General features: G+C 61.8%; 1 protein-coding gene across 2 annotated transcripts; it reads right to left on the reverse strand.

Moving 5' to 3' along the window:
- Positions 1-723: 723 nt before the first annotated feature.
- Positions 724-14,423, reverse strand: TTYH1 (tweety family member 1; the record flags this gene model as incomplete). 2 transcript variants are annotated; one of them, XM_082863545.1, is made up of 13 exons in its annotated part: positions 724-757; positions 881-961; positions 1,663-1,805; positions 3,027-3,119; positions 3,366-3,458; positions 3,601-3,656; positions 4,164-4,239; positions 5,039-5,111; positions 6,357-6,452; positions 8,859-9,079; positions 9,892-10,003; positions 11,859-12,037; positions 14,298-14,423. In XM_082863545.1, 13 exons carry the CDS (start codon positions 14,421-14,423, stop codon positions 724-726), a joined length of 1,383 nt encoding a protein of 460 aa, XP_082719671.1. The 2 variants fall into 2 exon arrangements, with proteins under 2 accessions (XP_082719671.1, XP_082719672.1); XM_082863546.1 differs by lacking the exon at positions 724-757 and adding an exon at positions 1,490-1,535 and having other exon boundaries at positions 923-961.
- Positions 14,424-14,720: the final 297 nt, after the last annotated feature.

Below are 14,720 nucleotides of genomic sequence, written 5' to 3' on the forward strand. Positions count from 1 at the left end.
ATACTTCTGTCCCTTGTCTACATTTAGGTTTTCCACCCATATTGTATGTAGACTGTTTTCTTCCAGCTGGAGAGTTAATCATGTCAGCATTCCTTCGAAACCAGTCCTTTTCACCCTGACTTGAAATCTGTCTTCTGTCATATGTACACACACACGGAGATCTATTTCTAGGCTGTCTCTTCTGTTCCAGGGATATGCATCTCCTCCTGCGTCGGGACATGTGTGCTGCTTTTAGATCAGGGGTGGGGGGGATTTTTTTTTTTTAAAGAACAATCCCTTTGGAACTGCTGCAGAGCCTGGACAGGAGAGAAACACCTGGCGGCCAGGAGGCAGGGCGAGAGCAGAGGTGAAGAGAATCTCCACCCCCCAACCACAAGGCCAGATTGGCGGAGGGGAGAAAAAAGGACCCAGCTGCTTGTAAAATAAAGTCGTCCCTTTTATTTCAAATCAACCCCTTCCCAAGTTGGTGCCGCAAGTGGAGATCAGGGGCCCTAAGCCCACTGGGGTGTGGTAGGGCGGGGGCACTCACATCCCTTCAGGGCTGAGAGGCTGTGGGTCTGGCTGTCTGCCCGCTCCCCGGCCAGCTCAGGGCCCTGGCCTACCCCCTCGGCTTACTTCCAGGGCTAAGGACACATAGAGGGGGCAGGGCAGGCGGGAAGGCAGTCCTGTTTAAGGTGTCCGTAGCCAGGGCATTGTTAGTGGTAGGAGCCCAGTGAGGCTGGGTTAGTGGGGTCTTCTCCGGCAGCTGGGGAAGGAACTGCAGAGAGAGACAAAGATCGGACCAGATGCAGGCAGAAGGGCCACCCCGGAGCCCACAGGGAGGGAAGGAGGGAGGGCAGAGGCTGGCTTTGGGAGCTGGGGTGTCACTCTAGATGCTCACCGGAGATGGGGAACAGGCTCCAGTCTGGCATGGAGGAAGGGCTCAGATAGATGACTGCCACTGCACGAAGCGCTTGGATTCCTGCCAGGGAGATGTGGGGCGAGAGAGGGCATGACTAGGGAATCTGGCTTTTTAGTGTGGGCCCTCAGACCCAGGGGTCCAGGAGCCAGCCCCTCCCCCCTCAGACCCAGGAGTCCAGGCCCCCAGCACCTCCTCCCTCAGACCCAGGAGTCCAGGCCCCCAGCCCCACCTCCCTCAGACCCAGGAGTCCAGGCCCCCGGCCCCTCCTCCCTCAGACCCAGGGGTCCAGGCCCCCGGCCCCTCCCCCCTCAGACCCAGGTGTCCAGGTCCTCGGCCCCTCCTTCCTCAGACCCAGGAGTCCAGGCCCCCAGCCCCTCCTCCCTCAGACCCAGGAGTCCAGGTCCTCGGCCCCTCCTTCCTCAGACCCAGGAGTCCAGGCCCCCAGCACCTCCTCCCTCAGACCCAGGAGTCCAGGTCCTCGGCCCCTCCTTCCTCAGACCCAGGAGTCCAGGCCCCCAGCCCCTCATCCCTCAGACCCAGGGGTCCAGATCCCCAGCCCCTCCTCCCTCAGACCCAGGGGTCCAATACCTGAGGGTTGAAAGGGTCGTCATCATCTGTGTCATCATAGTCGTCACTGGGGTGCAAGGGGGGGAGTGGCAGAGAAACAGAATGGGGGTCCATCAGGAGGCTGCCCCCTAACAGTGGCTCAATGGTTCTCCCCCATCCCCTCCGCCAAGACCCTGCCCCCCTCCCCTCCTGACCTGGGTGGGAAGAGGGCCCAGGCGCGGGGCAGGCTGCAGAGGGCGGTGGCCAGGGCCCCCGCAGACAGGAGGGAGAAGAGCAGCAGGTAGAGCAGGCCTTCTAGGGCGTCCTCACACAGGCCCCGCAGGGCTGCGCCATAATCCTGGGGCGGGGGGGAGAGGGCGTCAGCGGGCAATGCACACGGCTCAGACCGTGCACCTGGCTCTGCAACGTTGAATAAGTCCCTCAGTTTCCTCCCCTGTCGCCTGTGCTCAGCACAGGGCCTGGCACGCAGAAAGCGCTCAGCACACGGTAGGCGCTGTGGTCATTGTCATTATCACACCTGCGAGCAGGAACCCAAGTTGCGGCTTCCTCTCCATCACCGAGAACCCTCCCTCCACCCCCCCCACGCCCAGACGCCACAGCAGCTCAGCCTTGGTTGAGTGCCGGGCGTCTCAACCTGGACACGTCTGACATTGGGGCAGATCACTGTGTGTGTGCTGAACGGGGTGGCAGCGGGTGGTGCCTCTGCACTGCAGGTCCCTGAGCAGCAGCCCTGGCCTCCAGCCACGAGATGCCAGTAGCACCCCCTCCCCCAGCCGTGACACCCAAACATGTCTCCACACATTGCCACCACCTCCTGGGGCAAAATCGCTGGCTTAGAACAACACTGAGAATAAGGCTTAGAAGAACAACTGGTATAGAAATGCCCCCTGCACATAACGCACACTCAGTAAACACTGGCTGGCATCACTGGCATCCCCGGAAATCGGCAGAAGCACCATTTCCTGAATGGCCAGCCATAAGTCATTCAGCAGGGGCTGGCCGAGGGCCTGCTCTGTGCCAGGCATCGCTCCAAGTACCGGGGAAACTTCAGCAACCAGGCCCCAGAAGGTCGCTTCAGACCACAATGAGCTAATGAGAGAGGGGGTTTGGAAAGCAGCACTGGGGTCCCGACAGCAGGATAGCACCAGCAGGAAGGAACCCGCCGATGGGAGGTGGGGGACTGCTGTCTGGGAGACCCGCAAGGCTGCTGGGGGAAGGGGTGCGGGCTAGGGAGAAGCCAGGACCTTAATCCGCCTGCAGGGGTAACTGCGGGTTTTACGCGCAGGAAGAAGATCAGATTGTGCTTAAAAGGCTCACTGGGCTGTTGGCTGCTGTGCGGAGGACAGATGGGGGCAGGCAAGCAGGAAACAGGGAAGAGGCCCTGGGGCCGGGAGCAGCGGTGACAGCGTGAGCTGTGCTCAGAGCCCAGACGGGCTTCAGAAGGGCCGGCAGAACTTGCTGGAGGAATGAACAGGAAGCAGAAAGGATATTCCTAGGTTTCTGGGTCTAGGCAGAGGCTCCCCTGCGAGAAGAATTCGGGGAGGGCGACAGGGGTCACCTTGTGCAGGCCACGACAGTGCAGCAGTGCCACCAACTGGTGGAAGTTTCCTTCTGTCACATTCAGCGTCTCCTCCAAGGACAGCAGAGGCTTCTGCGGTGGCAGGGGGTTGTTATCTCAGGAACTCTTCAGGCTCCGCCCATCTCTTCAGGCCCCGCCCCTTTCGGTGGGCTCACAAAGCCAGGGCCCCACCCACAGCTTCCGCCCCGCCCCTTTCTGCGGACCCCCGCCCACAGCCACCGCACCGCCCCTTTTCTAAGGCTCCGCCCACACACCCAGGTTCCCTCCCCTCCTTCCCCTGGGAGTCGGGGTGCAGAAGGAGTACCCGGCCCCGCCGACCTGAGCAGAAGGGAACTGGGGGACAGCTTCTCGCTCCAGCCCCTGCAGCTGGGAGTGGATGTTGGCCAGAGCTCGCTGGGACACAGTCAGCCTCTGCGGGAAGCCAGAAGGAGGGAGGAGGACCCAGCGGTTGACACCCCCAGCCCACTTGGCGCCTTCATCCTCCCCCAGCATCCCTAAGTCTAGGCCCCAGCCGCACCCTCCTCCACCCGGTTCCCTTGCCCGCAGCCCTAACCTGTTGAAAGGGGTTGGAGACGGCCTGGTTGCAGAGGAAATAATAGTTCAGGATGTCTGAAGCGGCAAGGGAAGAGGGGAAGAGGGGGGAGGCTGTGAGCCTGAGCCCCGGGGCCTCCCTGGGGAAAGGCGGGAGGGGGCAAGGCCACACTTTCCACCCCTCCCAGCTCAGGACCCTCCTGTGGTCCCAATGACCTCGCATTCTGAGACTGGCAGCCCTCCCAGCCCCTAATCCCTTCTGCTCCAGCCACAGCCAGAAACATGCTGACCTACACACTCCCGGGGAGCCCCTGCTTCTGCCACCCTCCCCTTGACTCAACTGTGCTCCCCCCATTTTCTCCAAGTGGCCAAATCCTCCCATCCCTCAGCTCCAGCCTGAGGACCCCTTTCTCCTGACTCCATCATCCTTATCCCTCCCTCTGTTCCAGCGCACCAGGGGAGGTGCTGAGAGCTTCTGCAGAACTGGGCAGGGCCTGGCAGCCGGCTGCGCACCCTCACCCCATCCCAGGAGGACCGCGCAGAGAGGCCCGAGGACGCAGGGCGTGCGCCTGGAGATGCGATCACCTGAGCCAAGGCCAGTCTCCTCCCGGGTCAGGTTCAGGATGTAGGTGTCCGGGCTGGAGCAGAAGTCGCTGAGGCCCTGAGAGGGGCAGCAGGAAAGGGGGCTCAGAACAGAAACCGCCCCCATTCCACACTCCCACAGAATTGAGGGCACTCTAGCCCCCCACTCAGACCCAGGAGTCCAGACCCCCGGCCCCTCCCCCCTCAGACCCAGGAGTCCAGACCCCCGGCCCCTCCCCCCTCAGACCCAGGAGTCCAGACCCCCAGCCCCTCCTCCCTCAAACCCAGGGGTCCAGGCCCCCGGCCCCTCCTCCCTCAGACCCAGGAGTCCAGACCCCCAGCCCCTCCCCCCTCAGACCCAGGAGTCCAGACCCCCAGCCCCTCCTCCCTCAGACCCAGGATCCAGGCCCCCGGCCCCTCCCCCCTCAGACCCAGGATCCAGGCCCTCTAGCCCCCCCCCTCAGACCCAGGAGTCCAGACCCCCAGCCCTCCCCCTTCAGACCCAGGAGTCCAGACCCCCAGCCCCTCCCCCTCAGACCCAGGAGTCCAGACCCCCAGCCCCTCCCCCCTCAGACCCAGGAGTCCAGACCCCCAGCCCCTCCTCCCTCAGACCCAGGATCCAGGCCCCCAGCCCCTCCTCCCTCAGACCCAGGAGTCCAGACCCCCAGCCCCTCCCCCCTCAGACCCAAGTGTCCAGAAGTCCAGTCCCTCAGGACCTAGGAAACTGGCTGGAAACTTCAGAACCTGTGTTCCTGGCCCCTGAGTCTTTCCTCTCAGGACCTAAGGCATTTATCCCCATCCGGCCCCAGGATCCAGGAGTTAGGAGCCTTTGGCACCCTTAAATCTTGGAGCCCAAGGGCCTGTCCCACTCCACTCACCACGGCCGTAGCTGCCTCCAGGCCCATGGAGCCCCAGCTCAGGACAAGAACCAGGAGACTCATCACCGTCATCCTACGGTGGGAGGAGGGATTGGACTTGGGGGTTCTGGGGTTCTTAATCTCCCACCTCACCTCTTCCCTTCCCCCACCCCTAATCCCATCACAGCCCCAGCCCTACCCTCCACCCACCTCTGGAGCCAAGAGGATAACAACTAGGGGCAGAGAAGCTGTTGGGGGAGAGGTGTGGACCCGTGGCTGCTGACGTCAAACTGAACATCTGGCCCTGCTGGGGGAGGATACGGGGTGAGGGGCTGGCCGGATCCAGCCCACGTCTGTTCCCGCCTTGCTGCGGACCGCCCACCCCTGGGCCCCATCTCCCTGCTCTGAATTCCGCAGGACCTTGCTCCCAGGTTCACCCATTGCTTGGTCAAGCCCAGACTCCTCCTCCCAGGAGTGGACACAGCTCCAGGGCTGAAACTGCCTTCCAGGTTTTCTCTGGGGATGGGGTTCGGGGGGGGGGGAATCAGCCTTGGAGGGTGGTCAGCAAGAAAGAAGGGCACCTGGAGGGAGCCAAACTGAAGGCCTGGCCCCAAGCCCCAGACCTGCCCTGCCCACTGTGCTTTACCATCTTCAAGCTTCAGGGCGGCCTGGATGGGATGGCAGGACCTCTCACCCCGGGGGGAGTGTGGGAATGGTGGTGGGCACAAGCGTGGCCCCCCTCAGGGCCAGGGAGGATACAAAGGCTCCTCCAAGTGGAATAGGTTGGCCTAGGTGGAATCCCAGCTCCAGCACTTTCTGGCTGTGCAGCCTTGGGCAAGTGGCCTAACCTCTCTGAGCACCAGTCTCCCTTTGTGTCATATGGGGAGAAGGAAAGGGCCTCCTCATAGGGTTAGTGCGAGGGTTCCAGAAGAGCATCGGGCATACAGAATGAACCTTTAAGTAAGAGGGTGGTCCTTAATTCCGCCACGCCACGTGACAGCTTTCTGCCTCAGGGCCCTCATCTTCCAGTAGGCATCTGACAGGCACCTCCTTCACAGGGTTGTCATAGCAACTGAGAGGGTCAGTGATCACCCCAATCCTCAGCACAAGCATCACTATCATTGCTTTCCTAGGATTTTGGTGCACTTCTTACTGTGAGGACAGCCTGTTTGCTGCCCGCCCCCTTCCTGGGCAGCTCTGAGCCTGATTTCTATGTGCCACCCCAGCCCAGGAACTCCATGGAGGTTCGTGGGACAAGGGAATGAAACCTGGGAAGGACCGTGGCCCCTCTCGGAAGAGCGCTGTGGGATCTCAGTGCCAGGAAGCCCCCCAGACTTACACAATCACGAGCCACTTGCTCTGCTTCGCCAGGCCCAGGAGGGTGAAGAGGCAGACCAGCAGCTCCAGGAGCAGCAGGAGAACGTAGGCCAGCCACCTGGGGAGGGGGTGACAGGGCTGAGGCTGCAGCAGCAAATCCAGCCTTTCACGGGCCCAGGCTCCCAGACCGGGACTCGGCAGAGGGTGACAGCACCTGCACGTTCTCCCGGCTCTGCCTGCACACGCGATCTCCCTGATGCCCAGTCTCCAGGTCACAGCCAGGCCCATCTGTGAAGTGGGTGCATTGGGAGGCCGGCCACTGGACCCATTTAGAACACAGGTGCCAGGACTGTACCCTGACCGAACCACGCATGAGCCCTGAGTCTGCCTGCCCTCCTCTCAGGGCCCCAGCCCCTCCACCCCAGCCTGGAGGGCAGAGGGACTCATTCCCAGGCACGTACTCAGCAACACAGGGCACGACCCAAGGGCTCAGTGTCTGCAGGCAGACGGCCTGGGTCGCAATGCCAGCCCCTCCACTTCCTGCCTGCCTGCAACTCGGTCTCAGTAACCTTGCCTCCTGGGTCTCGGCTTCCCCGCCAGTAACTCGGGGAGAACAGCAGCACCTACGTGCAAGGGTTGTCGTGAGGCTAAGGAGTAGAGACACACAAGCACCGAGAAGAGCGCCAATACGGACGCACTTAAATAGCAACTTGAACACGAATCGGGAAACTTTTACTGTCATTTAAGAATTCAGTATTAGCTACTGGTCAGTTCACTCTGGTTGCAGAGGAAGATGTACATGAGACCGCAGCACAGCGCCTGGCACTTAGGAGATGCTCAATAAATAGCATCGCTCTCAGCAATCCCCACATCGCCAGAGCGGCAAGGGAACGGCCACCCCCCTCCGTGGCAGCCTCTGCTCAGACCCCTGTGGGGACTCACTGTGCCCTTCTTTCCCGGACTGCCGGCGGGTCAGGCTGTCCCCGGAAAGGAGAAGCTGGACCCAGTGGCTGCAGCTGACCTCCAGGCCTTTGCTCCCCATGTCCCCACCGCCAGCTCGTGTGTCCCAGCTTCACTTCACTTCCGTCAGGGGCAGGTAGCACTTCTGCCCTAGGCCACCAAGAACCCCCCCAGCGAAGCTCTCCCGCTGGGGGCCCCGATTTCCCTCCAGGAAGCCGGCCATGTTTCTTGAAGGAGTCCCAAGTGTCAGGCACTCTCGTATTGGTGAATCCAGAGGCTATTTCCTGTTGATGATGGGTCTGCCTCACCCAGGTGTAGCCCACACAGCTACCCTCAGCCCCCACTGAAACAGGGCTGAGGCCCAGGGCCGGCACCCCTGAGCTTGGCCAGAACCCAGAACTTGAACTCACTGGGACCCAGGCCTGTCTGATGCCCTGCAGGGGGGTTCCCCATTGAGGACTGCTTCAGCCCAGGTCTGCCTGCCCTCCTGGAGCACAGAATCCAGGACCAAGTCTTCCCTGTCTCTGCTCCCATGTCTGGTTGGGACCCTCAGTTGTCGGATGACCAAAAGAAATAATTCCTTGCGGACGAAGCAATGAGGACACTCCGTCATGTTGGCTGCTGGGAAAGATGGCCGTCCCAGATGTCCTTCAAATGTCACCTTCTCAGTGTGGCCTTCCCGGATGACCCCCCCCAACTCCCAAAACTGCCATCCTCTGTCCCCAGACCATCCCGTTCCCGTCTCCCACCTACTCTTCTCCAGAGCTCTTAACACTCACCACCTTACAGACAATATCTCATTCATGCATTTCTTATTGGTCCGCCCACCGTGAGACAGGCAGGATTCATTGTTCACCGCTCTATCTTAAAAAAAACCATATTTTACAGACACCTATATAATGTGTGCTGGTCGCCCCTGTAAGCACTTGACAGATAATGACTCAACAGACCCTCCACAATCTAATGAGGGTATTGCTACCCATTATTCCCACGGGTACCAGATGGGAACACTGAGGCACAGAGCTGGTATGTACCTTATTTAAGATCACGTGGTTAGGGAGGGCCGTCTGGCTTTAGAGCTCATGGTCCTGACCATTTGGGTACACCTCTCTCACCAGAAGGTGTAAATAAATATCTGTTGAATGGATACACGTGTCAGCTGGACAACCGAGGGAGTGAACTAGTTAGTCTGAGATTCAATGAGTGAAGTGCAAGAGTGACTTGATGAATGGCTGAGTCAAGGATGAATGAATGAAGGAGTGAATACATTGAGGGAGGGAGTAAACGGATGAATACTTGAGTGGGCACGGCATCACTTGGTCCATCTCTCTACGCCAGGGCTGCTGTCACTTACTGACACTTAGCACAGATAATCCTTTGCCGTCGGGGGCTGTCCTGTGCACTGTAGGATATTCAGTAGCATCTCTGGTCTCTGCCCACCTGGTGCCAGTAGCATCCCCTCCCCCAGCTGTGACACCCAGATATGTCCCCCAATGTCCCCTGGGGGCACAATCACCCAGGCAGGGGTTCCCTGCCACACGGAGCAGACAGAGCGGTCACCTACCTGTACTCCTCCACAAAGGACACATCTTCAGCTACTTGCACGGGGCTCAGGGGCACTCCCTGCCAGAAGGCCAGCCCCTGGAGCTGCTGGGCCACGGCTTCCGCCTGCCGCCGAGCCCCCTGGGTGGCCGCCACCAGCTCCGTGCGCTGTGTCAGCACCTCCTCCAGAGTGGTCAGCTCTGTCCTCACGGCCTCATCCAACCTCTCCACCATCTCCAACACCTGCGCACAGGGGTGGGCCTGGAGTCGGGGGAGGGCGTTCTCTGGGGTGGCCAGGGATTGGGCGACAGGGCTGGGGGGGCGAAGTGGGAGTGAGCAGGGGTGGGTATCTGAGATCTGGGCGCTAGGGCATCTGAGGATTGAGGAAGGGAAGGAAGGGGCTCTGCGGTCCAGCTCATGCAGTTCTGTGGCTTCTGTCAGGAGCTCGGAGAGGTCAGTGGCTTGAGCTCCAGGACTGAGGTTAAGTCTGGGATCCTAGGTCTGACCCTGGCATCTGCCTTCCTGAGTCTGGGGTCTCACGTCTGGGTTCCAGGGTTGCAACCGGACATGAAATCTAAGGTCTGAGGTCAGGCTGGGTCTCAGCTCCGGGCCTGGCATCCTGGGGCTGGGGATGAGAGTGAGGCTTCTCGTCTGAGTCCCGGGTCTGAGCGCTGAGGTCTTTAACCTTGCACCCGGGCCAAGGATCAGGTCTCTGTCCTGGATCTGACCTGAGGGCAGGGGCTGGGTTTTGGTGTTTGGTCTCTGAATGGTTTGGGCTGTGAGCTGAAGTCCAAGGCTGGGGCTGCGTGTGATTTAGTCTAGAAGCCCAGATCTGAGCTAAGGTTCTGATGGTACCATGTGTGAGGCCCTAATCTGTAGTCAGGGTTGGGGGCTGGGCATACAGTCTGAGATCTGCATGTTGGAACCTGACATTCTGAGTCTGGGGTCTTGGCTCTGAGTTTAGATCCTGTTTTCCTGGGAGGGGGCCCTTTGCCCAGGTGTGGGGAACCAGTCTGGGTGTGGGTCTGGGGTCTGGCCAGTGCCTGGCCCCTCACCAGGTGGTCAATGGCAGTGAGTGTGTGGTTGGCATGCAGCAGTGCAGAGCTGAGCTGGGACACCCCATCACTGGTCTCGCTGTTGCCATAGAAACCGATGCCAATGCCAGTGCTAAGAGGAGGAGGGAAGGGAAATCACAACCGGTCCTGGGACCCTGGGGGCCGCCACGCCCCCCCCACCTCCTCACACACCCAATCCCATCTCCCACCCCATCCCATTGGTCCGGCCCATCGTGGGAAAGGAACGTCTCCAGCCTGGCCCCCACCAGTTGCCAAGGTAACGGGAAGGTCTCACTCCCCCGGCCCAGGGACGTCATTGTGATGCTAATGGTGGGTGGAGAGGTGGAGGGGAGCAGGCCCCCAGATTTAACTCGCACCTCCCCGGAGTGAAACCCTGCCATGCCCAGCCCCAGGACGGGAGGTCCTCCCCTCTAGTGACTGCCAGCCCGCACCCAGGCCCTCCACCCTCTCCCCAAGTATCCGGGGTCCTCAGCACCTGTCCCTTCAGGATGCAGCCGTCCCCTCCCCCGCCTCCTGGGGGACCCCAAGCCTGGAGCTCCCAGTCTCCCCCCACCCCCAGGAGCCAAGCTTCTGGACGGCTGGGAGGGAAGCGAGGGAATGTGGGCCCAACGGGCCAGAAGCCGGGCGCCCCCGCCCCTCGGTTGCCGGCACACAGAGCTCCATTGTGGGGCCTGAATACGGGCCCCCTCCCTCTCCCCCCGCACCACACTGAGTCCCTCCGCGGAGGGGGCCAGGCCTGGAGCGGGGCGGCGGACGCCCCGACGCCCTCACAGCTCCCAGCCCCGCGCTGCGCAGGCCCCCGCCCCCTGCCCTGGGATGTGACGGCGCTGGCTCCAGCGCCCGCACCCATTGTTCGCAGTGCTACAAAGCTGCTCTTGTTTCCCGGCCACGGGGGCTGGCCGTGCCTCTCCCGCACAGGGCCTCTGTCCACCTCCCCGCCCCCCTCCACGCGGGAGAGCGCGAAGAGGAAGCACCTTGGGACCCCCCAGCCCCCTCCCCCACCTCCACCTCCACACGCCCACGCTCCCCGCGGTGGCGCGGCCCAGGCTGGCGGGGGTGGGGTGGGACTAGCCGCTCTCCGGCCGCTGCCGCCCTCCCCGCCCCCAAGCCCCAGGTCAGGGGCAAGTCCTGAGCGCCCAGATCTGCCCTGAGGGGTGGGTGCTGCCCTGAGGGGAGGGGCTGCGCCCAGAGCTGGCTCCTGGTAAATGGCGCGTCCCCACGTGCCCTGCTCCTCCCACCCCTGAGGGTGTCCCAGAAGGTGGCCCCTGGGCTCCTAGGGGTTTTGGGGTCTGAATCTCCACTTGGCCCACCTGGCCTCGAAAGGTTGCCTCTCCCTGAGCCTCCCTCTTCAAAACTGGTTGTGACAACTCTGAATCCAGCAGGGTTACCGTGGGAAGGAGTTAGACCAGCTCAGGGCTGCTCCTGGATTGTAAATATCCCTTTACTGTCCCTGACCGGGTACATCAGCTTCACGAGGGCAGGGACCATGTCTGGCTTAGTCAGTATTTCCTGGCACATAGTAGGTACTCAGGAAATAGTTGCTGAATGAATGACATCCCTAGTTCACATTTATGGCGTCCAGCTGTGAACCAGGCACTGTACATTTCATTTAATCGCACCACAAGCAGGAGGTGGGTGTGACGACAGTGCCCATTTTAGAGATGTGGAAACCGAGGCCTGGAGAAACTATACCACTCGCCTAGGTCACACAGCTGTTCCACGGCAGAGCCACCAAATCCAGGCAGTCTGACTGCCCAGCCTTTAACCCCTAGACCATCCTGCTAGGCTGGCTGCCCTTGGGAAGTCACTTTTCCTCTTGGACCTTGGTTTCTCCATCCCTCAAATGGGAGCAATTCTCCCCTGCTGGGACACCACCAGGAAGACTGATTGATAGAGAGCTTGGGGAGCCCCATCCCCAGTGTCCACCCACCCTGGGGCCCCATTACCAGCCGACGAGAAGGGCAGCAATGCAGCTCCAAGTGACACAGCCTCCCCCCGGCGGAGGGCTCTTGGCCCCGGGCGACTCTGGGGGCCGGCAGCAGCAGAAGCGGATGAGGTAGACAGCAATGAAAATGAGGCTCAGGCCCAAGCCCAGGCCTGCCAAGGCCACCACCAGCAGCAGGGCCTGGGGAAGGGGGTGACATCAGGCATCAGAGGGGCTCCGGGCTCCCTCCCTGTGTGTCTGAAGGTTCTGGCTTTGGGATCTCAGTGCAGGTGGAAGGCACCCCTGGCTAGCTGGGGGGCCGAGCCAAGCCGTGGTTTTCAGGTTTGTGAGGAAAGACGTCACTCCCGGCCCCTCCCAGGCTGGCAGCCAGGGCTCTGGGACTCGGGGCTGGAGGGAGCTTCCAACTGGGAGGCCCAAGTCTGCTCTGCCCTCCAAAGGCTGTGTGACCTCTGGCAGGGGCCCTCCCCTCTCTGAGCCTCGGTTTCCTCCACACCAAGACCAGGCAGCTGGAATGAAGCACCACCCAAGGACATGCCAAGACCTGGACCCCAGACTCCTGTGGGGTCGGGGGTCCGGAGGGGGCACCTGCTCCTGGCGACGTGCGCCAGGTTGGGGGTGGTAGGCTTCCTACTCCCTCCCTCCTCCCCGACTCACTGTTTGCTTCCTCTCCCCTGATGCTGAGCTCTGCACCCCCACCGCAGTGTGAGTCTGTCACCCAGGGACTCAGGGGGAGGGGGCGTGACAGCCTCCGTGACACTGTGTGTGTGCGTGTGTGCACGCGTGCGCACGCTCGTGCAACTCAGAGCTGGGCACTGGGAGGCTGGGAGAGTGAAGACAGAGCAGGGGCGAGAGGGGTATGGGGGGGAAAGAGAGAGAGAGGGAACGAGGTAGTGTGTGAATGTATGTGTGAATGTGTATATGTGAACATATGAGTGTGTGAATGTGTGTATACTTGACGCATGTGTGTGAGCATTTGTATGAGTGCAAGAATATGTGTGTAAATGTGAAGGTGTGGGTGTGTGTATACATGTGTGAGTATATGGGTGTGTATACATGTATCTGTATGTGGGTGTATATGTGTGTATATGTGCGTGAGTGTGAATGCATGTGTGAGAGTGTGTGTCTGTGTGTGTGTCCCCCCAACACGGTGGCACCCAGTCCCTGATTATTTTCCCAGCTGTCCCCTCCTGGGGTGTGTGTCCCAGCACTGTCACCGTGACTGTTGTTGACGGCGGGGGGGGGGGGGGGGGCAGAGTGAGCCTCCCTGAGTGCCTCTGGCGGTGGCTGGGGTGGGGACCCTGCGTGTGGCATCCGTGTGGGGAGGTCTCCTTGGTCGTGAGCAGGTGGCCGTGGACTGGCCCTGGAGGCTGGGATTGTGTAACCAGCAGGCTGTGGTAGAGGGGCTGGCAGCCCCGTTTGGTGGGGACAGAGCGGCGTGGAGTCGGCGGGAGGAGCTGCTTACGGCCGGCTCAGCGCAGCCATGACCCAAATAGCTCAGAATACAGCACACGTCCCCCTCTCTGCTTTCCTGGGACCCCCCTCCTTCTAAGCTTGCCAATCCCCAGCCCCCTGTCCCGGGAGCCCCCCAGGACAGATCTGAGGGGCTCAGACCTTACAGGCAGGGCCCAGGACCCATCCCAGGGCTCCACCATCCTGCCCACCCCCTACCCCATCCCCAGCTCCGCCAAGCCTTGCTCATTAATCTCAAAGTCAAGGACTTGAATTAAACTGGGTCAGGGGACAGTTCTTTCGCCCCTATTGGAGCTGACCCAGGCTGGGCCCCCTTCCCCAGGGACCCCGGTTTCCTTAAGGTTCCCCCCCAGCCCCACCCTCTGGCCCCGTTTCTGTCATCCTCCAGTCCCCAAACCGAACCTCATCCTCACCCCCCCTCCAGCGACCTGACTGACTGCCCCTTCCGTCCTGGGACAGGCTGCAAGTCTCTCCCAGCGCATCCACCTGTTTTTCCCAGCTCCAGCCCTAAAACCCCTCACCCCCTTCCCCATTTCAGGTCTCAGTCCCATCCCAGAATCAGGGCACCTCCAGCTTTCTTCCTCTCCACCATGTCAGCTCCTCTGTATCTCCCGGGTCCCACCTGAACTGGGACGCATTTAACTGCATTGCCCTGATCCCATGAGGGAAGGGGTCGTCTTTTAGGACATGATGGACCTACCCCCCTGATGACCCTAGCTTCCCGCGCAGCTCTCAGAGACCCGGGAATCCAAGGGCCCCCAGTCCCCTCCCTCCTCTGAGATCCAGGGGTCCAGGCCCCAGCCCTCCCGCATTTAAGGAGGTTCCCAGGGGAACCTCCAGGTACGGGAACGCCAGGCTCTCGCTGCCTCAGGTACCCCAAAGTCCCGGCTCGGCTCCCACCCCCAGAGAACACAGGAATCTGTCACCCAGCTCCCAACCCCCGCCCCCAGGACCCCGTGCCCGCGCCCACCTGCTGGTATTCTTGTTCTTGGGGCGCGAAACCGCTGGGCACCGGGCGGAGCTGGAAGTCGGCGCGGGGCAGCTGGTGGAGCAGATGCACCCAAGCCGAAGGTCGGTAGCCCGGGGGCGTCCCCATGGCCCCCGGGGGAGGGCTCAGCGGGGCGGACGCCGGGGCTGCGGGAGCCTCGGCAGCGGAGCGGGGCGCGGGCTGAGCGGGGTCTGGCGGGGCTCAGGGGAGCGAGCGGGGGGGGGGGGAGGGAGGGGGTGGGGGGCGGAGATTGGGGGAGGAGGGGGGAGGCGCGGGCAGGGCAGGGATAGTGCTGCCCCTGGCGGCTGAGGGGGGGACTGCGGTACCGCGAGTCGGGCTCCCCGCGCCCCCTCGGTGGCGGCGGCTCCCACCTGCGGCCCCCCGCGCAGGTACCGCGCTGCTCGC

The sequence above is a fragment of the Leucopleurus acutus genome, assembly GCF_964270905.1.
Source record: "Leucopleurus acutus genome assembly, chromosome: 20".
Classification (NCBI taxonomy): domain Eukaryota; kingdom Metazoa; phylum Chordata; class Mammalia; order Artiodactyla; family Delphinidae; genus Leucopleurus; species Leucopleurus acutus.